Below are 23,339 nucleotides of genomic sequence, written 5' to 3'. Positions count from 1 at the left end.
CGGATTACCAGGACGTGTACTCCGAGCATGCACTGACCAACTGGCAAGTGTCTTCACTGACATTTTCAACCTCTCCCAGTCTGAGTCTGTAATACCAACATGTTTCAAGCAGACCACCATAGTTCCTGTGCCCAATAACACTAAGGTAACCTGCCTAAATGACTACCGACCCGTAGCACTCACGTCTGTAGCCATGAAATGCTTTGAAAGGCTGGTCATGGCTCACATCAACACCATTATCCCAGACACCCTAGACCCACTCCAATATGCATACCGCACCAACAGATCCACAGATGATGCAATCTCTATTGCACTCCACACGGCCCTGTCCCACCTGGACAAAAGGAACACTTATGTGAGAATGTTATTCATTGACTACAGCTCAGCGTTCAACAACATAGTGCCCTCAAAGCTCATCACTAAGCTAAGGATCCGGGGACTAAACATTTCCCTCTGCAACTGGATCCTAGACTTCCTGACGGGCCGCCCCCAGGTGGTAAGGGTAGGCAACAACACATCCGCCACGCTGATCCTCAACACGGGGGCCCCTCAGGGGGGCCAGATCATTGGTAGGCCTGATCACCGACAACGATGAGACAGCCTATAGGGAGGAGGTCAGAGACCTGCCCGCGTGGTGCAAGGACAACATCCTCTCCCTCAACGTGACCAAGACATAGGAGATGATTGTGGACGACAGGAAAAGGAGGACCGAGCACACCCCCATTCTCATCAACAGGGCTGTAGTGGAGCAGATTGAGAGCTTCAAGTTCCTTGGCGTACACATCACATACAAACTAACATGGTCCAAGCACATCAAGACAGTGGTGAAGAGGGCACGACAAAACCTATTCCCCCTCAGGAGACTGAAAAGATTTGGCATGGGTCCTCAGATCCTCAAAAGGTTTTACAGCTGCACCATCGAGAGCATCCTGACGGGTTGCATCACTGCCTGGTATGGCAACTGCTTGGCCTCCGACCGTAAGGCACTACAGAGGGTAGTGCATACGGCCCAGTACATCACCAGAGCCAAGCTTCCTGCCATCCAGGACCTCTATACCAGGGGGTGTCAGAGGGAGGCCCTAAAAATTGTCAAAGACTCCAGCCACCCTAGTGCTCTAGTACCGGTTACCACACGGCAACCGGTACTAGAGCACCAAGTCTTGGTCCAAGAGGCTTCTAAACTGCTTCTACCCTCAAGCCATAAGACTCCTGAACAGTTAATCAAATGGCTTCCCAGACTATTTACAACCCCCCCCCCCCCCCAAGTTTATTAACCCTACCTGCATGTACATAATTACATAAATTACCTCGACACCGGTGCCACCGCATTGACTCTGACCCGGTACCCCCTGTATATAGCTCTGCTTTTTGTTATTTACTGCTGCTCCTTCATTATTTATTTTTCTTATCTCTTTGCTGTTTTAAGAAAATACCAAAAAATTGTTTGTTGGTTAAGCGCTTGTAAGTCAGCATTTCACTGTAAGGGCTACACCTGTTGTATTCGGCGCATGTGACATACAATTTTATTTGATTTAGTACGGGCCATTCTACTGCCAGCGTTTGTCTATGAAAATTGCATGACTGTGTGCTCTGTTTTATACACCTGTCAGCATCGGTTGTGGCTGAAATAGCCGAATCCACAAATTTGAAGGGGTGTCCACATACTTCTGGCCATGTAGTGTATCATATGAGCCTCTTACCATCATCTAGTGTGATCTCCTGGAGCCCCATGGAGCTGAGAGGCAGCTTCTCCTCTGGTTCCTGCTTGATGTTCACCCTCCCTCTGCCGTTTGAGAAGAGGGAATGGGGTTCCGGGGGACACTCCTGGGGGTCGATACCAGAGGCCAGCCCCTGAGCGCTGCTGGGGGACAGGTGCCTCAGGGGACCCCCAGAGGAGGCTGATGCTAACGGGGAGGTGGAGCAGGTTGCTGCTACTCCAGGGGTGGGGGAATACGAAGCAGGCAAGTTTTTGTCAGAATGGTAGCTCAGATTATACTCAGCCTGTAGAGCAGCTAGGTCAGAGTCTGAGTGGGAACAGTGGTATTTTAGAGACTGCAGCTGGGTTGCATTCTGGGTGTGGGTTCTGGCAGACTGGAGAGTGGCGACAGAGAGATCAGGTCCAATGAGGCTCTGGTACATTTCCCTATGAGGGCTGGAGACAGCTGGCCTGGGCTGGGCAGACTGAGGTCGAATGACCTGGAGTGCGGCAGGACCAGGTCTCATGGGAGAGCTGGCCTGGCCACTATAAGGCACATTATGTTGTGTGGTCTGGTAGACAGGCTTTGTCCGAGGGGGTGGCATTGAATCAGGTGTATGCATAGGGCTTATCCGCTGGTATCCCATACTGGGACTGTAGCTGTGGAGGTGCGGGGAGTGCTGAAGAGGCGAGGAGCCTGAGGGAGTGTATGCTGGCTGGGAGGGCGGACCACAAGGCACAGGGTGACCACCAGAGGAACCATACAAGGGCCTGTCCTGAGAGAAGGCCCCGTCAGAAGAATTCTGCTTGCTGCTGGTTGGATATAGGCCAGGGAGATTGTTGCAAGTAGACAGATAGGTTGAGTCGGTGAGCTCCTGCTTCACCCGAGGAGCCACAACTGCATGGTCACTGGCAGTGGGATAATGGTGTGGAGAAGCACCAGCCAAGTATGTGAAGTTTTGCCTTTGGCTTCTTCTCCTCTTTCCGTTGCACACGTAGAACTGCACCTGGACTGCAGAGCTCACAGTGGTGTTGTGGTAGGTAGGAATCTCAACCACGATTCTGGACTGGAAAGAGAATGTTTCCAAATGATTTATCATCCAGGGTTTGGGAGGTCGATTTCATGTAGTCTAACTTTAATAATGTAATTTAGGTTTCTACTTACTCTTTTACTCTTGTCTCTAATAACTTTTCCGTCAACTTCCCACTGTGTGCGTCCATCTGGAGAGATAAAACATCACAATTAACACACTGTTGTGTTAAAGGAAAAATATTTTCCTTTTCTGGCATCGTTTTTTATACCCTTTTCACACTACTGAGCCAAGTCACGTAAAGCTGCACTGTGCTGAACTGGTTATGCACCACCATAGTTGTTGGACCAACTCGGTGAACTCGTGGTTAGAGTATTCGCCCTGAGATCATAGGAGCTCTTGCTCCTGTGAGCCGGTCCGGCTCGCACAAGGCAAGGCTTAGTTGCTGGAACGGTGCTGGAAAGAACATATCCAAGTGAATACGGTTCGGGAAAAGGATAAACCAGGCTTCTCCCCTAGCCTTTCTATGAATTCTATAAAGTCAAGGCAGCGTCAGCGTCTCTTACCAGGGCCTTTCTCCAGGAAGATGACCTTTGACTCGTGGGATATGTTGGAGCCAGTAATTACCATCTCCTCCCCCCCACTGACCAAGCAGCTGATGGGACTGCAGCTCTGCATCTGGGGAAGGTCTGTGGCCGAGCGCTGGGCTGCAAGCCAATTACATTTAACTATTACATATACTGAACAGGGAAGGACATAGACATATCTGATATTGTCAGAAAGCTTAAATTCGTGTTAATCTAACTGCACTGTCCAATTTGCAGTAGCTATTACAGTGAAATAATACCATGCTATTGTTTGAGGAGAGTGCACAGTTATGAATTTGAAAATGTATTAATAAACTAATTAGGCACATTTGGGCAGTCTTGATACAAAATTCTGAACAGAAATGCAATGGTTCATTGGATCAGTCTAAATCTGTGCACATGCACTGCTGCATTCTAGTGGCCAAAATCTAAATTGTGCCTGGGCTGGAATAATACATTATGGCCTTTCTCTTGTATTTCAAAGATGATGGTACAATTTTATTTTTTTTAAACACATGTCTTTTGCTTTGTATTATCTTTTACCAGATCTAATGTGTTATGTCCTCCTACATTAATTTCACATTTCCACAAACTTCAAATTGTTTCCTTTCAAATGGTATCAATAATATGCATATCCTTACTTCAGGTCCTGAGTTATAGGCAGTTAGATTTGGCTATGTCATTTTAGGTGAAAATTGAAAAAAAGGGTCTGATCCTTAAGAGGAGCTCTGGCCACAAGTTATAGCCTTTAACTAATTATTATACCAATAATTTAATATAGATTATATAAATAAAGATTATTTCTGGTCAAGTCCCATAATCGGGAAAAACTCAGAATGAGTTTGAAAATGAATTATGTATGTGGATCTAATTATGTATGAATTATGTATGTGGATCTTTGAAAGCATGTACAGTACCAGTCAAAGGTTTGGGCACACCTACTCATTCAAGAGTTTTTCTTTATTTTTTACTATTTTCTACATTGTAGAACAATAGTGAAGACATCAAAACTATGAAATAACACATATGGAATCATGTAGTAACCAAAAAGGTGTTAAACAAATCAAAGTACATTTTATATTTGAGATTCTTCAAAGTAGCCACCCTTTTCCTTGATGACAGCTTGCACACTCTTGGCATTCTCTCAACCAGCTTCATGAGGTAGTCAAATGGAATGCATTTCAATTAACAGGTGTGCCTTGTTAAAAGTTAATTTGTGGAATTTCTTTCCTTCTTAATGCCTTTGAGCCAATCAGTTGTGTTGTGACAAGGTAGGGGTGGTATACAGAAGATAGCCCAATTTGGTAAAAGACCAAGTCCATATTATGGCAAGAACAGCTCAAATAAGCAAAGCGAAATGACAGTCCATTACTTTAAGACATGAAGGTCAGTCAATCCAGACAATTTCAAGAACTTTGAACGTTTTTTCAAGTGCAGTCGCAAATAAAATATATTTTGATTTGTTAACACTTTCTTGGTTACTACATGATTCCATATGTGTTATTTCATAGTTTTGATGACTTCACTATTATTCTACAATGTAGAAAATAGTAAAAATAAAGAAAAACCCTTGAATGAGTAGGTGTCCAAACTTTTGACTGGTACTATTACTACAGTATGTAGGCCGGCCTACTGAATAAAGATACTCACAGCACTCCACAGGAATAGAGGCAGCTTGCAGACACAGGACCTTGCCGCTGGGCTGAGGGATATACACACGGAATGCCACTCGCACACACGTGTTCTTCCTCCCGATGTCAGTCTCCCCCTTCCTGAGCTCAATGTCAGAGTTCCTCAGCTTCAGGATGCCTGCACAGTCAATACTGTAGAGGGAGAAATACAAGCATGAGACAACATTCTATAAAGGCCAATATAAACATTTCCATTTGAAAATTTACAGTAAGCTAATAATAATCATACTTTTGGGGGTGCTTATATTTTTCCTGTTACACACAAGTGTGTAATGGAAATGTGCTTTTTTGCCTATCCCAACTCCCCCTGAGACACCCTCAGGGTGTGGGGTCATGGCCAGGGTGCTATTGTACAGCCCCCCTGGAGCAATTAGGGTTAATTGCCTTGCTCAAGGGCACAGCAACAGATTTTTTTTCACCTTCTCGGCTCCGGTATTCAAACCAGCAACCTTTCGGTTACTGCCCAACGCTCTAACCTCGAGGCTGCCTGCCGCCCTCAATAAAGAATGACCATAATGCTTTAAATAGTTCACATTCTTCACGTCATTTTGTGATGTTATGTAGTTTGTTGAATAGTGACAAATAAGTATCAGATAGTGTGAGAAAATAATGCCTGGATTCTTCTATTATGGAAAGGCAGCCACATGTCCTTGACAAAATAGTTATGGTCTGTCTGTTTCTATTTGTTCTAGGTGTAGAAATATGCTTATTCTGAGACGAAAATCCATTCCCATTTTTAACATGCTATCATCTGTTCTAAATCGTTCAAAAATTATGAGAATTCACAGTGGTAGCCATTTTACATTTGAGATCATAATACCAATAAATTACAAGCCCAAATGTTCTACTTTTAGCCTTGTGATGCTTTGAAAACATAAATATGACATGGTTATGACCAGTACCTGGTGGACATACTGTTTTCGGGGAGGAGAGAGATTTCCAGAACCTTTGTACTGCTTATTACGCTTTCCTGGCAAGCAGTAGCCACCGTCTTTCCCGTTACTCTGTGCACCTGGTAGAAGACATGTGGTCTCAAGTACCGATCGTCTGCCGTTCCAATGAAAATCTGCAGGTTGACTGGCTTCTCGTCGTATCCAAGGAGCTGTAAATGACACCAAGCCGTAGAAATCAAATAAGCATTCTACCGCATTTGATTAACAAATATATGAACGCACCATGTTTCACTTCTTCTTATGAGCACTCTTGTTCTTTGCACTGTACATTTGAATAACTGTGTTTGGATCTGTTTAGAAACAGTATGCCAAACCAATGCCAATGCTCTGTACAGATCGCAATACACCCAGACAATGTCGAAAATGTGACCTGCACTATGCAATTCACATCCTGGATTGCCTGCAATGAAATTACCCAATTGAAACCATTTGAGGTCACCAAAAATGTGTTGTGCCCCTGAAGAGCCAGCATGAGGTTGAGGAATGTCCAACACGCCTACGTGATGTAATGTACAGGGAAACACTGCTTGTGGCATTACAGAGGACTAGAGTGTGAAGCTGTGTGGCTTTAACACGAGAGTAATGAAGCCACCCCAAAATAAACTAGCTGGTATATATTACATGAGAGCCAGGCCTTAATAAAGCTTTGCTTATCTCAGCCTGCATCTGTTCCAGCCTGGCTGCACCTTGATCCATAGATGGTAGTTCAGTCCCACTGCAGTCCTACTGGCAAATAGAGCTCTGCTCAATGTTAGTTGATACTCTGAGCCCTGATCCAGGGATTGTATTCCAGCCCCACTGGCAAGTAGTGCTCTGCTAAACGTTAGGTGATACGCTCTGGTGATATACCCAGTGTGATGCCCAGTGTGATACCCCAAGCACATACGACTTAAAATGGTAAGAGATCAAAGGGTGTAGTTGTTGGTGTATGTGCAGCACTTTGGAGTAACTAGAGTACGAGCTGTGATCCATCCATGGGTTTAAATGCATACACCTTGGATGCCTCCTCTCTCACGTAGTGAGTCGCAGCACAGTCTAGTTGTTTACTAGAGTTATGGCTTCCAAGGCAATGCTTGATGTGGACTTGAATATACAGAACATAAAGCTCACATGTACACACACACATGCGTGCACGCTCCTGTGTTAAATGAAGAGCTGTTGGGCTACAATAACAGGCTGTCTGTCTGAGGCTCACCATGTATCTGTCGTTTACAGAGAAGGCGAGCAAGAGAGCGAGAAACTACAGTATGAGATTAGGGCTGCCAGTGCTCTTGTGGTTGGTTGGGTTTGCATAAGCTACGTCACCCCCCATATTTACTGAGCCTAATATATGAACAAGTGTCACAAACCCCTGATAACATTGTTAAACAAATGTCTGATTCAAGTAATAACAGGGAGGGAGTAATTGCACAAAACGCCCACTCAAGACAGTTCGTTGTAACAAGAACACTTCCTTCGATATCGCAGGATGTCACACGTTGATTGACACCTCGAGGTTACAATTGCAAACAGCAGTTTATCAAAACACAACTTGTTATGTGAACCAGGCATAAAGTCTAGCGCAATCATATTGATCTTCTTGGTCAGAGCCGACAGAGACCCTCTATACATACAGTTGAAGTCGGAAGTTTACATACACTTAGGTTGGAGTCATTAAAACTAGTTTTTTAACCACTCCACAAATTTCTTGTTAACATACTCTAGTTATGGCAAGTCGGTTAGGACATCTACTTTGTGCATGACACAAGTAATCTTTCCAACAACTGTTTACAAACAGATTATTTCACTTATAATTCACTGTATCACAATTCCAGTGGGTCAGAAGTGTACATACACTAAGTTGACTGTGCCTTTAAACAGCTTGGAAAATTCCAGAAAATTATGTCAGCTTCTGATAGGCTAATTGACATAATTTGAGTCAATTGGAGGTGTACCTGTGGATGTATTTCAAGGCCTACCTTCAAACTTAGTGCCTCTTTGCTTGACATCATGGGAAAATCAAAAGAAATAGGCCAAGACCTCAGAAAAAAAATGGTAGCCTGAAGGTACCACGTTCATCTGTACAAGCAATGGCACGCAAGTATAAACACCATGGGACCACGCAGCCGTCCTACCGCTCAGGAAGGAGACGCGTTCTGTCTCCTAGAGATGAACGTACTTTGGTGCGAAAAGTGCAAATCAATCCCAGAACAACAGCAAAGGACCTTGTGAAGATGCTGGAGGAAACGGGTACAAAAGTATCTATATCCACAATAAAACGAGTCTTATATTCACATAACCTGAAAGGCTGCTCAGCAAGGAAGAAGCCACTGCTCCAAAACTGCCATAAAAAAGCCAGACTACGGTTTGCAACTGCACATGGGGACAAAGATCGTACTTTTTGGAGAAATGTCCTCTGGTCTGATGAAACTAAAATATAACTGTTGGCCATAATGACCATCGTTATGTTTGGAGGAAAAAGGGGGAAGATTGCAAGCCGAAGAACACCATTCCAACCGTGAGCACGGGTGTGGCAACATCATGTTGTGGGGGTGCTTTGCTACAGGAGGGACTGGTGCACTTCACAAAATAGATGGTATCATGAGGGAGGAAAATTATGTGGATATATTGAAGCAACATCTCAAGACATCAGTCAGGAAGTTGAAGCTTGGTCGCAAATGGGTCTTCCAAATGGACAATGACCACAAGCATACTTCCAAAGTAGTGGCAAAATGGCTTAAGGACAACAAAGTCAAGGTATTGGAGTGGCCATCACAAAGCCCTGACCTCAATCCCATAGAACATTTGTGGGCAGAACTGAAAAAGTGTGTGTGAGCAAGGAGGCCTACAAACCTGACTCAGTTACACCAGTTCTGTCAGAAGGAATTGGCCAAAATTCACCCAACTTATTACATTTACATTTAAGTAATTTAGCAGACGCTCTTATCCAGAGCGACTTACAAATTGGTGCATTCACCTTATGATATCCAGTGGAACAACCACTTTACAATAGTGCATCTAACTCTTTTAAGGGGGGGGGGGGGGTTAGAGGGATTACTTTATCCTATCCTAGGTATTCCTTAAAGAGGTGGGGAGAGAGGTATTCCTTTCAGGTGTCTCCGGAAGGTGGTGATTGACTCCGCTGACCTGGCGTCGTGAGGGAGTTTGTTCCACCATTGGGGTGCCAGAGCAGCGAACAGTTTTGACTGGGCTGAGCGGGAAACTTATTGTGGGAAGCTTGTGGAAGGCTACCCAAAACGTTTGACCCAAGTTAAACAATTTAAATGCAATGCTACCAAATACTAATTGAGTGCATGTAAACTTCTGACCCACTGGAAATGTGATGAAATAAATAAAAGCTGAAATAAATCACTCTCTCAACTATTATTCTGACATTTCACATTCTTAAAATAAAGTGGTGATCCTAACTGACCTAAAACAGTGAATTTTACTAGGATTAAATGTCAGGAATTGTGAAAACTGAGTTTAAATGTATTTGGCTAAGGTGTATGTAAACTTCAGACTTCAACTGTACTTTTGTCATGCAGACCTCGATTCAAATAGTATGTGTTTAAATACTTTAGCTGTGCTAGATTGAGCTTTACAAGTGCAAATACTATTTGGACCCAGGTCTGGTGTCATGAGGTTGTGAAAGACTTTCTCTTAACCTTGACTACAGGGTGTCCTCCTGAGGCAGCCTTGACGGCCCCCCGACTCCCCTCTGTCTCGTAGTGGGCCCTGTGGTGGCCCCGTGGCTGCACATCCACCTTCAACTCGCACTGGCCAAACTGGCTAGGCAGGGGCCAGTCCAGTGGGGGTAGGGATGAGGTCCTGGGTGGGAAGGCAACACAGGGTCATATTACTTAGGCAGCAAATGGAAGAAAACAGACTGAAACAGGGAGGGATTACCTGAACTTGCCCAATAAGAAATGCTAATTTTCCATTTCAAGAATGTTTGCTACAGTGTGCGTTAACGACTACAACCCAGACATTATTTCTCATAAACATACAGTCATTCAGATTTGGTGTTAAGAAATCATAGGGGTCGGTATCTTGTTCTTCACCTCTAGTTATGATCTCCTGGCCCTTGCTAGGGTTGCTATGGTAGTACAATGTCTGCACCATGCTGAGTGATCGCAGAAATGAGAGTGTTCAACTGGTGGTTAGCATGATGAAGCACACGTGAGAATTGATGCTTATGTAATTATGAATAACAAACCTGAAAAGGGGTGCGTTGCCAGGTTTGGGTTTGTTCCAGGTGAAGTGTGAGGGAACCGAGAGAAAAAGTTCTTCAAAAAGGCCATCCTGTTTTAGAGTAGACCCAGACTCATCTGCAGGCGAGTCCAGGTAAGGCAACACGACTCCTTGGTCTTCGGGCACCAGCCCTGAGTCTCCCTGTCCATGCAGTAGACCCATGTGAGCCTGCTGAGAGGTCCTCCTGGTTTTGGAGGGAACGTCTACCTCAGGGAGGTTGTACAGGAGGGCCCCCATGGCACCAGGGCTTCCAACCACCCAGGTGTCCTCTGTTACGCTGCCCCTGGGAGAGTGGCTGGGGGTGGGGCAGGGGGACTGATGAGGGGATGGGGTGGGGGAAGGTCCCTGTCCATAGACGTCTGCGCTGGAGTGTCGTCTCTTCCCACAAGGTGATGTGGGCCTTGAGCCGGACCTGGAGGTGGGGCGCGGGTTAAGCCAGTTCTCGTCTGTGACGCTGTTGCGCGGAGAGTGACAGGGGGACTGACGGGGCGACTGGCGAGGGGACTGGTGGGGCGAGAGGGAGTGGGTGTTCATGAAGTACTGCTGCTGCCACAGCTCTACCCCGAATCCCCCTGCGGCCTGGCCTTGTGGGGAGCAGCCAGGGGAGGCCAGGGGAGAGGCCAGCGGGGAACCCATAGTGAATCGGGCGGCCGCCTCGTTCAGCTCAGCCTCCACGTCGTCGTAAACGTGCGAGAAGGACTCGCAGGAGGACACTTCGGACAGCCAGCTCCTGGAGGACAGGCTACTGCAAGGGCTAGGGTTCAGGGACGATGAGTCCCTGTAACAGGGGTCCAGGGGTAGGTAGAGGTGATCCCTGGACCAGGACCGTTCACGACCGCACTCCCCCCCGCCGTCTGCCCCACTGATGGGCACGGCATCCTGGCTGGAGCCCAGCTCTTGGTGACTGTGACTGATAGATGTGATCTGGATGCTTGGGCAGTCGAAAGCCTTGGGGAGGTGTCCCATGGGACAGTATCTGGAACTGTGAACTTCATAGCTGGAGCTGGGGTGGTAGTTACCGTAGGTTTGGAGAGGAGCTTGTTGAGAAGCAGCCTGATGGTGCTGCTGGCTCTGTTGTAAGTCTTGGACCTGGCCAATAGGCTGATTGACCATAGACTGGGTGGTATAGTATGGCGTGCTGTCACCAGGGTCTGGACCTGGGTATAAAAAAAGTACACTTAGAAAAAAGTGCTCCAAAAGGCTCCTGCGGCTGTCCCCATAGGAGAACCCTTTTTGGTTCCAGGTAGAACTATTTTGGGTTCCACATAGAACCCTCTGGAAAGGGAACCTGGAACCAAATGTGGTTCTTCAAAGGGTTCTCCTATGGGGCCTGCCGAAGAACCCTTTTTGGTTCTAGATAGGAGTGTAGGCAAATTGGGGGGGAGGTTCATTATCAATGCAAAGTGTCTAGTCTTTAGGGCATACAGCAGCAGATAAAAAGGGTGCCATTGCTCCCTGCATTACTCCAGAGAGGAGATAACAGGCAAACAAATGATAATTCTCTGATCAACTACTCACTATCGACTACTCTCTCTTTTGATCGATCCTTTAACACAGACAGCCTCGACTAGTCATCCATAACCCACTGGGAATGTTGTCATAAATGCCAGAGCTGGTCGGCAATATGGACAAAATTCCATATCATGATAAATTGCCTGCATTTATTCCATAACAATAAATAGAATGATACATATCTATTGTAATAGAATCTGTACATGATACATTTATAACATTCATGTGCACCATGTTTTTCTAAATCATCCTACTACTACTAGTTTCATGATTGTAGCCATCAATGGTCCAAATTACCCATATTAGCAAACTTATTTAATCTCAAACCTCACATTTTTCTAGTATAGGCTACTTATCTTCATGAACAATATCAGGAAAATGCCTGCGATAAGTGGTCGTGTCGATACTTTTAAACTCCACAGCCTACTGTCTACACTAGTTCACACAAGGACAAACATAACCACACACTGTCCTGCTCTGGCCTGGTCTGCACACAAAATGCAAAGATGGTGAGATGTCCAAGGGCTGTGTGTACCACGATATGGAGCACATAAAAGAACGGCTCTTCGCCTCGACTTATTTGCAAAATGAATGTAATGAATATAAACGTTATCTGATGCAACACCGGCTCGGCGGCCCCTCTGGCTGAGTGGTAGAATGTGTTGGCGCCTGACTGAGATGCGGGTGCCATTTACAGGAGTTGGAAATAAGGAAGGAAACAGACAAGAGAAAAGGCTGATGGAAAACAGGGCTATCATGTTTTATTCTCTTCTATTACAATAGATATTAAAGATATAAAAAGTGAATTCTTATTCAACTTAATCTTTAGGCTACTCTAGGCTTATCCGGCTACTCAATTGATAGCCTAGGTTATGTAGAGGGCTACAATAGCCGACACATTGGTTAATGAATGCAGCCTACAGTCGTGGTTCGGCTCTATGACCAGATACCGCAATCTAGCCAAGGCAAAACAAACCCCAATGTCACTGACATTTGACCCTTTCCCCAGGCTTTTCTCCTGAAATCTCTGCGCAAGACCCCTCAAATGACAAAATGGGCAGTTGTCAATACAATAGTGTTTTACTCTACAAATGACACCGTGATACTGTATATTGAGACATTCAGATTTTGCATATATCCTAATTTAAACTGGACCAGGATCTGATTAGATATAATCAAATGCAACTGTGTAATAAACTCCATGTCATTCAAGATGTCTGGTGTGTCATTATTAGTGGCGATGAGTCATTCAGGGCTGTTAAGCTAATATAAAAATAACAAAATAAAAAATATAATAATAATAATTATATATATTTATATTCTGTTTGCATGTCATTTTGGCATTAATACGTGTCACATATCCTAAATATATAATTTTGTTAATAAAGCCGCATACAATCATGGTCTCTTTTTTGCTTTCTTGAGAAAGGCAGCTCCAAACTGCAGGTGTTTTAGCCTAGCTCAGTGCTTTCTGTGGTGGTTTGACATTGCTTCCTCCGACACATTGGTGCGGCTGGCTTCCGAGTTGAGCAAGCAGTGTGTCGAGAGGCAGTGCAGCTTCACTCTCGACCTTCGCCGAGTCCGTAGGGGAATTGCGGCGATGAGACAAGATTGTAACTACCAATTGGATCTCACGAAAAAAGGGGTAGCGCCATGGACCAGAAAAGTTTGAATACATTGGCCATGCTGTCAATCCAGCATGACTTCTGCCACATTCAAAACAACTGCAAACTCGGAATTGGTCATCCAACTCTAAATTCCGAGTCGGGATTTTGGGCCTCTTTCTATAGCCCACAAGAAGGACCGCCGCGCCACATTCCTGTTCAAGTAAGCACAGCACAACAAGGTGAGTCCAAAACGTTTTGTATGCTGCTGTATAGATGATGTAATATGCCAGTGAGATATGAAAACTGTAGCTAAGAAAGTAATACTAAGTGTATGTTGTGTAGTAAGCTGTTATTAGGACATGTTACGCACCCTAATAATTTGTTCCCTTTTCACCTCATAACTTACTGTTCTGACCTGGTGGTGCACATTTAGTCTATAGCCTGTTTTAGAGAAATGTCATCATCGAATATTGTAAGAGCTTCCATTGTCTGCTTATATGCCCCCTTTATTTATCCTATGGTTGTGACTTGGTCTGAATTCTGTCGCTGTACATTTCAAAAGTGCTGAACAAACAGTTTTATTGACTACGCCCGTGTCTTAATCGATATTACTGATTGCCTCTTATCCGCTCGTCGTCCCCTTATGCCATAGTTTGTACATCTCAATTGTCATTAGAAACCACATTTGTTTAAGCAAGTCATCCATATCAGCTATATTTTTAAAAGGCAGTAAAAGAGGCTGAATGAACTGTTTCGCTGCCAGACAAGGCTCCGCTGATAGCCAGGTGTAGCAGTGGTAAGGTGTTGGGACAGCTTTATGTAGGCCCTAACAGTTTGTGGGCACTGTTTGTCATCGTTATAATGCAATGAATGTATTGTTTAGTATTGTGGCATGCATTGCTGGCATGCGTGTAAAAAAAATCGTCACTGGTTATTATGCACATTGATTACAGTACAATAATAAAATACTAGTGTGGTATTTTATGTTAGAACTTAATCCTAACATTTAAAGATATAAAAAGTACATTATTATTCAACTTATTCTGTAGGCTACTCTAGGCTTATTCGGCTACTCAATTGATAGCCTAGGTTATGTAGAGGGCTACAATAGCCGACACATGCTTCAAGATGGCCACCATTGTTCCTGTTCCCAAGAAAGCTAAGGTAACTGAACAAAATGACTATCGCCCCGTTGCACTCACTTCTGTCATTATTAAGTGCTTTGAGAGACTAGTCAAGGAGCATATCACCTCCACCCTACCTGATACCCTAGACCCACTCCAATTTGCTTACTGCCCCAATAGGTCCACTGACGATGCAATCGCCATCACACTGCACACTGCCCTATTCCATCTGGACAAGAGGAATACATATGTAAGAATGCTGTTCATTGACTACAGCTCAGCATTTAATACCATAGTACCCTCCAAACTCGTCATTAAGCTCGAGACCCTGTGTCTTGACCCCAGGCCGTGCAATTGGGTCCTGGACTGTCTGACAAGCCACCCCCGGGTGGTGAAGGTAGGAAACAACATCTCCACCCCGCTGATCCTCAACACTGGGGCCCCACAAGGGTGCGTTCTCAGCCCTCTCCTGTACTCCCTGTTCACCCATGACTGCGTGGCCATGCACGCTTCCAACTCACTCATCAAGCTTGCAGACGACACTACAGTGGTAGACTTGATTACCAACAACGACGAGACGGCCTACAGGGAGGAGGTGAGGGCCCTCGGAGTATGGTGTCAGGAAAATAACCTCTCACTCAATGTCAACAAAACAAAGGAGACGATCGTGGACTTCAGAAAACAGCAGAGGGAGCACCTCCCCATCCACATCGACGGGACAGTAGTGGAGAAGGTAAAAAGTTAAGTTCCTCAGGATATACACATCACGGACAAACTGAAATGGTCCACCCACACAGACAGCGTGGTGAAGAAGACGCAACAGCGCCTCTTCAACCTCAGGAGGCTGAAGAAATATGGCTTGTCACCTAAAACACTCAAACTTTTACAGATGCACAATCGAGAGCATCCTGTCGGGCTGTATCACCGCCTGGTACGGCAACTGCACCGCCCTCAACCGCAAGGCTCTCCAGAGTGTAGTGCGGTCTGCACAACGCATCACCGGGGGCAAACTACCTGTCCTCCAGGACACCTACAGAACCCGATGTCACAAGAAGGCCAAAAAGATCATCAAGGACAACAACCACCCGAGCCACTGCCTGTTCACCCCACTATCATCCAGAAGGCGAGGTCAGTACAGGTGCATCAAAGCTGGGACCGAGAGACTGAAAAACAGCTTCTATCTCAAGGCCATCAGACTGTTAAACAGCCATCACTAACATAGAGAGGCTGCTGTCAACATACAGACTCAAATCTCTGGCCACTTTAATAAATGGACTTAATAAATGTATCATTAGTCACTTTAAAAATGTTTACATATCCTACATTACTCATCTCATATGTATATACTGCTCTATACCATCTACTGCATCTTGCCTAAGCCGCATGGCCATCGCTCATCCATATATTTATATGTACATATTCTTATTCATCCCTTACATTTGTGTGTATAAGGTAGTTGTTGTGAATTTGTTAGACTACTTGTTAGATATTACTGCATTGTCGGAACTAGAAGCACAAACATTTCGCTACACTCGCATTAACATCTGCTAACCATGTGTATGTGACCAATAAAATATGATTTGATATTGGTCAATGAATGCAGCCTTACAGTCGTGGTTCGGCTCTATGACCAGATACCGCAATCTAGCCAAGGCGAAACAAACAGAACATTTGCACCAAATGGGTAACTTTGTAACATTCTATTAAGGCTTTGTGGAATACGGATACATTGTAAAACAAAATTTTAAAAACTCACCTGCGGGGCCTAGCTGTTGTTGCTCGTCCTCTCCGAAAATAAGTCTGAAGTCCAGTTCCTCATTGCCGCTACAATTTACAGTAGTCATTCGGTCTTACGAGTCGGTTCTTTACAGTTCTTTATTCCTGGGTTGTTTCAAAACTGGATTCAAAAGGTAAACGATACAACAGGAGGAAATTATTTTAGTTTACACTATAAACAGCAACAAGAAGCCTATCCGAAGTTGTAAATAACTAAAGCGATTCCTAAATGCGTGTCCTCTCCAGTCGACATTTATTACGATTATATTATATTCTCTTGATACTTCACCAGTTCAGTTCTCGGACTAAAAAAGACGCATAGACAATAGTTCGACCGTAGTTACTCTTGATGACTGATGAAGTAGGCTAGTAGTCTACTCCAAACTTCCACATTACAAACAAAGCATTACAGACAGCTCCGTTCATGACGTCAGCAAAATACTACACCCGGCATCACCCCGCGTACAGTAGCTGGTGAGAGAGTACTGTAGGCCTACAAGCTACTAGACAATGTTACAGTATCAAATCACGTGGCAAGACAATGAATGTATTTCTGGAGACTGCAATCAATCAACGATACGAATACTTATCTCATTAGAAGCAAACAGTTTTAAAAACAAAGAAACCATCCGTGAACCAACAGCAGACACACCACTCATACTACAATCAAAACATAAACCTTTATAGCTTAACAATGATAGAGCAACAACCACTTTATAAGGATGAAAACTGCAAAAAAGTACGTTTTCAACAATTGTGTTAAGCCCCATAGAAGACAATGGTACAATAAATACTGTCTGAGAATACTAACTAACTTTATACAGCTCCTGTACTGCCCTCCTCTGGCACCTTTTATTACACAGTACATACACTTCTGTCAATAACAATAAAACATAACCAATAATTACCTTGCTTCTGGTCAATATGATGTGGTGCTGAAAGTTGATAAGTGGTTTTCTATCGTGACTTTACAGCAGAAAACATTCAGTATTGCAAGCATAAGGAGAATGTGTGATTTCAAGTTGACTGCCATACTGTCTTGTTACGTATTTGACCATTTTTTTCATAAACAAATCAAAATAATAGTTTTGGTTATCAAATCAAAACATTAAAAAAAAAAAAAAATTAAGAATAGGGACGTTTCTTAATCCCCTGTAGAGCATGCCTTCTTCACACAAACACCAAACATGCTTGTTGTCTAAAAACAAAATAATCCAGGAGGGAAAATAAATAGCATTGAACGCCTCATGCTGATTGATGTTTGACTATTGGGGCGGGAGCTGACAGAATATCTCAGTTACTCACTGTACGCTGCTCTTGTAGGCAATGTCTCAAACTCACAACAATATGGCCGCTACTGTATCAATCACTCCCCCTGGCAAGAGCTGACCCCTGCTGCAAATCCGCCACCATTTAATATAAAAGGAGCATACCGTCTTATTGCGGTCGTAAAGCATTAGTCATTTTACACAGTGCAGTATCACTCTGTGCTTGTCTTGTGCTGTACACCATTTGGAACAGCTGGTGCCCTGATGTCTTCCGCAGCTGTTGCGCCTTTGGAATTTTAGCCGGGTCTTTTCCTGGCTCCATACTCTACAGTGGTGTCCTCGTCATCTGGCTTCTCATTCCTCTTCTTCTCCCTCTTTCTCTTGCCCACCAACCCAGAGTACTCTTCACCCGTCCGCCCCTCTGGCAGTCCCAGAACACGTAGACATACTATAGCAGCAGCCTGCTCTGCATATTTCTTTGACTTCTCCCTGCATGGATATAATAAAAGAGAAAGTGTTGTGTTAAGTCATTTAGCATTATTATGAGTTAATAATGCATCTATTAAGCATTATTATAGCATCGTTACGTAATATGCATTATTATAACAGTGTTATCAAGCATTACATTCACAGGGTTTAACTTGGGTCACTCCCTGGGTGACTAACACATTCACTACAGTGCCTTCAGAAAGTATGCATACCCTTTGACTTATTCCACATTTTGTTGTTACAGCCTGTATTCAAAATGGATTAAATATATGTTTTTCTCACCCACCCACACGCAATACCCCAGAATGACAAAGTGAAAACACGTTTTTAGAAATGTGTGCAAATTGATTGAAAATGAAATCTCATTTACATAAGTATTCAAACCCCTGAGTCAATACTCTGTAGAAGCACTTGCACATCTGGATTTGGGGATTTTTTCCCCTCATTCTTCCTTGCAGATTTTCTCAAGCACTGTTAAGTTTGATGGGGAGCAGTGTTGAACAGCATTCTTCCAGTCTTTCCACAGATTTTCAATGAGATTGAAGTCTGGGCTTTGGGTGGGCCATTCAATGACTTTCACATTATTGTTCTGAAGCCATTCTAGCACTGCTTTGGCTGTATGCTTGGGGTCATTGTCCTGTTGGAACGTAAATCTTCGCCGCAAGCCTAAGGTCATTTGTACTCAGAAGCAGGTTTTCATTGAGGATTTGCCCGTATATGGCTCCATTCATTGTTCCCCCTGTCCTTACCTGTCTCCCAGTCCCTGCCGCTAAAAAGCATCCCCATAGCATGATGCGGCCAACACCATGCTGCCACCACCATGCTGACATTCCAAATATATTTTCAATACATTTTCTAAAAACATGTTTTCACTTTGTCATTATAGGGTATTGTGTGTAGATGGGTAAAAAAAAAATATATATATTTAATACATTTTCAATTCAGGCTGTAACACAACAAAATGTGGAATAAGTCAAGGGGTATGAATACTTTCTGAAGGCACTGTTTAAACTCACCGCAGAGTGGATCTGTACTTTTTCTCCGTCACTGTAACTATGGATTGGAACGCCCGGTCTTGAGAGCGCTGTACTTGAAAACATCATACACAATACATTGTTAGAAACCAAACGCACATATCAACACTACACATAAATGGTTTTGACAGCTTGTATGTTGTAAGACCATGGCTAATATAAAGTGGTCAACTTACCATCTCATATCGTGGTTGCTCCAGTTTCTTCTTGCGTCTCCACTCTACCAGGAATATCTTAAGGCTAAACTCGCCAGGGTACTCCCTCCTAACACACAAACATCACACTACTGTCATAATATGTACAGTCATAATAATATGTACAATATGTCATATTTACAGTCAAAAGTCATAAAGTACCAGTCAAAAGTTTGTACACACCTACTCATTCCAGGGTTTTTATTTATTTGTACTATTTTCTACAATCTAGAATAATAGTGAAGACATCAGAACAATGAAATAACATATGTAATCATGTAGTAACCAAAAAAGTGTTTAACGAATCAAAATATGGGTAAAGCTTGGGCTTAAAATTCATGCCCGTGCAGGGCTCTAATCTGCACTGAGCTAAAGGCTAGAGCTGCTGCTTTCAAGGAGCGGGACACTAATCCAGACGCTTATAAGAAATCCCTCTACGACCTCCGATGAGCCAGTGTCAATACAGGACTAAGAACGAATCCTACTATGCCGGCTCTGGAGCGAGTGGAATGTTTCAGGGCGTGCAAACTATCACAGATTATAAAGAGAAATCCAGCCGCGACCTGCCCAGTGACACTAACCTACCAGACGAGCTAGAGCTAAATGCCTGCTATGCTCACTTCGAGGCAAGCAACACTGAACCATGCATGAGAGCACCATCTGTTCTGGAAGACTGTGATCTCGCTCTCCGTAGCCGAGACCTTTAAACAGGTTCATATTCAAAAGGCAGCGGGGTCAGACAGATTACCAGGACACGTATTCAGAGCATGCGCTGACAAGCTGGCAAGTGTCTTCACTGACATTTTCAACCTCTCCCTGACCCAGTCTGTAATACCTACATGTTTCAACCAGACCACCATAGTCCCTGTGCCCAGCGAAGAGCCCGGATCTCAATCCCATTGAGCACGTTTGGGACCTGTTGGATTGGAGGGTGAGGGATAGAGCCATTCCCCCCAGAAATGTCCGGGAACTTGCAGGTGCCTTGGTGGAAGAGTGGGGTAACATCTCACAGCAAGAACTGGCAAATCTGGTGCAGTCCAAGAGGAGGAGATGCACTGCAGTACTTAATGCAGCTGGTGGCCACACCGGATACTGACTGTTACTTTGTTCAGGGACACATTATTCCATTTCTGTTAGTCACATGTCTGTGGAACTTGTTCAGTTTATGTCTCAGTTGTTGAATCTTGTGTTCATAGAAATATTTACACATGTTAAGTTTGCTGAAAATAAACACAGTTGACAGAAGAGGAAGTTTCTTTTTTTGCTGAGTTTAGCTAGCCAATGTTAACCAGTTAGCTTGGGTGCTTGACTGTCGTTGTGAGGTCAGAGCTTTCGGAACAACCCTAATTATTCGCCAGAGCGTCCAGTGTGCACTTAGAACGCAAAACGCTAGGAAGTTATGAGCGGACAATCTGACAGCACTGTTGCAGTCACCAACGCTCTGGATAACATAACAGCCTAACCAGCTCTGCTAGGGCGAGTAATGTTCAGTGAGCTGTTCTCTGTCTCTTAGATGTCTGGAAGTAGCTGGCAGGTTAGTACAGAACACATGGATCAACCCTTAAAGAGATGGGTGGGGCTAAGGCTTACGAAGGTGTGAACAATGCTGAATGGGTGTAGACAAAGAAGGGCTCTCAATAGTAGTACCAAAACACTGAAAGGAGGGTTTACAAGTTGATCAACTTTCAAAGCAGAATTACTTTCCCATTGTTTCCTCAAATGCAGTGTATGATATACAATTTTGTAGCTCTGAGTCTCTACTTTTATCCAATGTAAAAAATAAAATTAAAATAAATTAAAATGTTGCTACATAAGACCGAATCCAGGTGGTGAGTCACAAATGCACAATGAACAGGTGTAATGAACGTGCGTAAAAATGCCCAAAACAAGTGTTCAAATCGCCTGGAAACACACGTGAAAAAAATCACGTGTACAATAAATGACATTTGACACTAGAAAAAAGGAAGTGAAAAATGATAATTACGAGTAAGACGATTTGAAACTCTTGGCCTTCCATAGTGCTGTAGCAGTTTGCTTGCGTTCAACTAGAGAAACGTGTAAATCAAATCAAACATTATTTGTCACATGCGGTGTAGACCTTACCGTGAAATGCTTACTTACAAGCCCTTAACCAACAGTGCAGTTCAAGAAGAGTTAAGCAAATATTTACCAAATAAACTAAAGTTTAAAAATAATAATAATAAAAAATAATAATAAAAAGTAACACAATAACATACAGGAGGTACCGGTACCGAGTTAGTGTGCATGGGTAAAGGTTGAGGTAATTTGTTCATGTAGGTAGGGGTGTAGTGACTACGCGTCGATAATAAACAGCGAGTGGCATATATTGCTCGTAAAATAATTGGAGGACACACATCTGGCACTTACGATATGAAGTTTTAATCAACAATTAAAATAACTCACCGTCATTTACAGAAAGTGCATTGCAGTGGTCTTCATTAGAAGCTTCCAAAGACGCGTGTTGACTCGCTATTTCCTTGGGTCATCAAACCTAGCCGACTCAGTATCGAAATATACCGCATAGAACAGGTATACCCACTATAAGAGTAATGTGTTCTAAATATAATAATTCCATTGAATAAGTCCCTGGTGTGTTGTGTGCTGCATACCTCACTGTATATTGTGTATAAACCAGGCGAACCTAAAAAAACAAACATAAGTTATGTAAGGGATAATCAACGATGGGCTATGCATTCTATGGAAAATAATGAAAGACACGGAAGGTGTGTTCCAAGAACAGCTAACGTTAGCGAGGTACAACTGTCCTTCCAAGGAATTCTATTATTTTCCATAGACCCCTGAGTTGATTACCCTTTTATACCATGGCTATACTTTAACACATTTGTCGCTAGAAATGTGTTAATTTGCCGGTAGAAATGTGTTTAACATCCACTGAAGTAGCTAGCAAGTTTACTAGATAGCTACAGTAGTTGCCGTGGTAACCAAACCATCAGTCCTAGTTTGACATAATGAAAATCGAGTTCAACAATGCCAATACTGTTCTCAATTTGTATTTTGCTTTCAAAAGCAGCCAAAAACATAGAACATGTAAGCAGTGGCGATTTTAGCATGTAAAGCTTACTACACAACATACACTTAACGTTAGTATTACTTTCTTAGCTACAGTATAACTACATATCTCCCTGGTATATTACATAATTTATGCAGCAGCATACAAGACATTTTTGTACTCACCTTGTTGTGCTGTGCTCATTTGAACAGGAAGGTGGCGCGGCGGTCCTTCGTGGGCAAATTTTGTCGTCAACTTTGTCGTCAGTCTGGCATTCTCTGGATTTATGGTGCTTTTAGGACAACTGGGAACTCGGAAAAATACAGGGTCGAATCATGATGACGTCAGTGATCAAATAAGATTGTATTCGTCACATGCGCCGAACACAACAGGTGTAGTAGATCTCACCGTGAAATGCTTACTTACAAGCCCTTAACCAACAATTCAAAAATATTTACTAAATAAACTAAAGTTTAAAAAAAGAAAAAAAGTAACACAGTAAAATAACAATAATGAGGCTTTATACACGGGGTGCCTGTACCAAGTTAATGTGCAGGTTAGTTGAGGTAATTTTTACATGTAGGTAGGGTTAAGGTGACTATACATACATAATAAACATTGAGTAGCAGCATTGTAAAAACAAAGTGGGGGGGGTCAATGCAAATAGTCCGGGTGGCCATTTGATGAATTGTTCAGCAGTCTTAAGGCTTGGGGGTAGAAGCTGTTATTAAGGAGCCTTTTGGACCTAGACTTGGTGACTGAGAGAACAGTCTATGACTTGGGTGACTGGACTCTTTGACTATTTTTTGGGCCTTCCTCTGACTCCGCCTAGTGTATAGTTCATGGATGGCAGGAAGCTTGGACCCAGTGATGTACCTAGTCTGTACGCACTACCGCCTGTAGCGCCTTACGGTCGGATACCGAGCAGTTGCCATACCAGACGGTGATGCAACCGGTCAGGATGATCTTGATGGTGCAGCTGTAGAACTTTTTGAGGATCTGGGTACCCATGCCAAATCTTTTCTGTCTCCTGAGGGGGAAAAGGCGTTGTCGTGCCCTCTTCACAACTTTCTTGGTGTGTTTGGACCATGATAGTTTGTTGGTGATGTGGAC

The 23,339-nt window shown here is 43.6% G+C and overlaps 1 protein-coding gene across 2 annotated transcripts in view; it reads right to left on the bottom strand.

Annotated features, from left to right (window-relative positions):
* Positions 1-22,514, bottom strand: part of LOC139540044 (nuclear factor of activated T-cells, cytoplasmic 3-like) — a 29,512-nt gene extending 6,998 nt beyond the window's left edge. The window contains exons 1-12 of one of the 2 annotated variants that reach the window (XM_071343580.1): positions 22,412-22,514; positions 21,620-21,857; positions 19,178-19,265; positions 18,984-19,056; positions 16,191-17,967; positions 10,157-11,348; positions 9,606-9,768; positions 5,908-6,107; positions 4,965-5,137; positions 3,294-3,434; positions 2,862-2,917; positions 1,701-2,763 (exon numbers count right to left, since the gene is read on the bottom strand). In XM_071343580.1, the coding sequence (XP_071199681.1) occupies positions 1,701-2,763; positions 2,862-2,917; positions 3,294-3,434; positions 4,965-5,137; positions 5,908-6,107; positions 9,606-9,768; positions 10,157-11,348; positions 16,191-16,278 (3,076 nt within the window). In that variant the 5' untranslated portion in view covers positions 16,279-17,967; positions 18,984-19,056; positions 19,178-19,265; positions 21,620-21,857; positions 22,412-22,514. The remainder of the gene's footprint in view (positions 1-1,700; positions 2,764-2,861; positions 2,918-3,293; positions 3,435-4,964; positions 5,138-5,907; positions 6,108-9,605; positions 9,769-10,156; positions 11,349-16,190; positions 17,968-18,983; positions 19,057-19,177; positions 19,266-21,619; positions 21,858-22,411) is intronic. The other variant, XM_071343581.1, reaches the window with a different exon arrangement.
* Positions 22,515-23,339: the final 825 nt, after the last annotated feature.

Source organism: Salvelinus alpinus, chromosome 15 (assembly GCF_045679555.1).
Source record: "Salvelinus alpinus chromosome 15, SLU_Salpinus.1, whole genome shotgun sequence".
Classification (NCBI taxonomy): domain Eukaryota; kingdom Metazoa; phylum Chordata; class Actinopteri; order Salmoniformes; family Salmonidae; genus Salvelinus; species Salvelinus alpinus.
The sequence above is the reverse complement of the archived record's forward strand: the minus strand, read 5'-3'. Positions and strand labels throughout refer to the sequence as shown.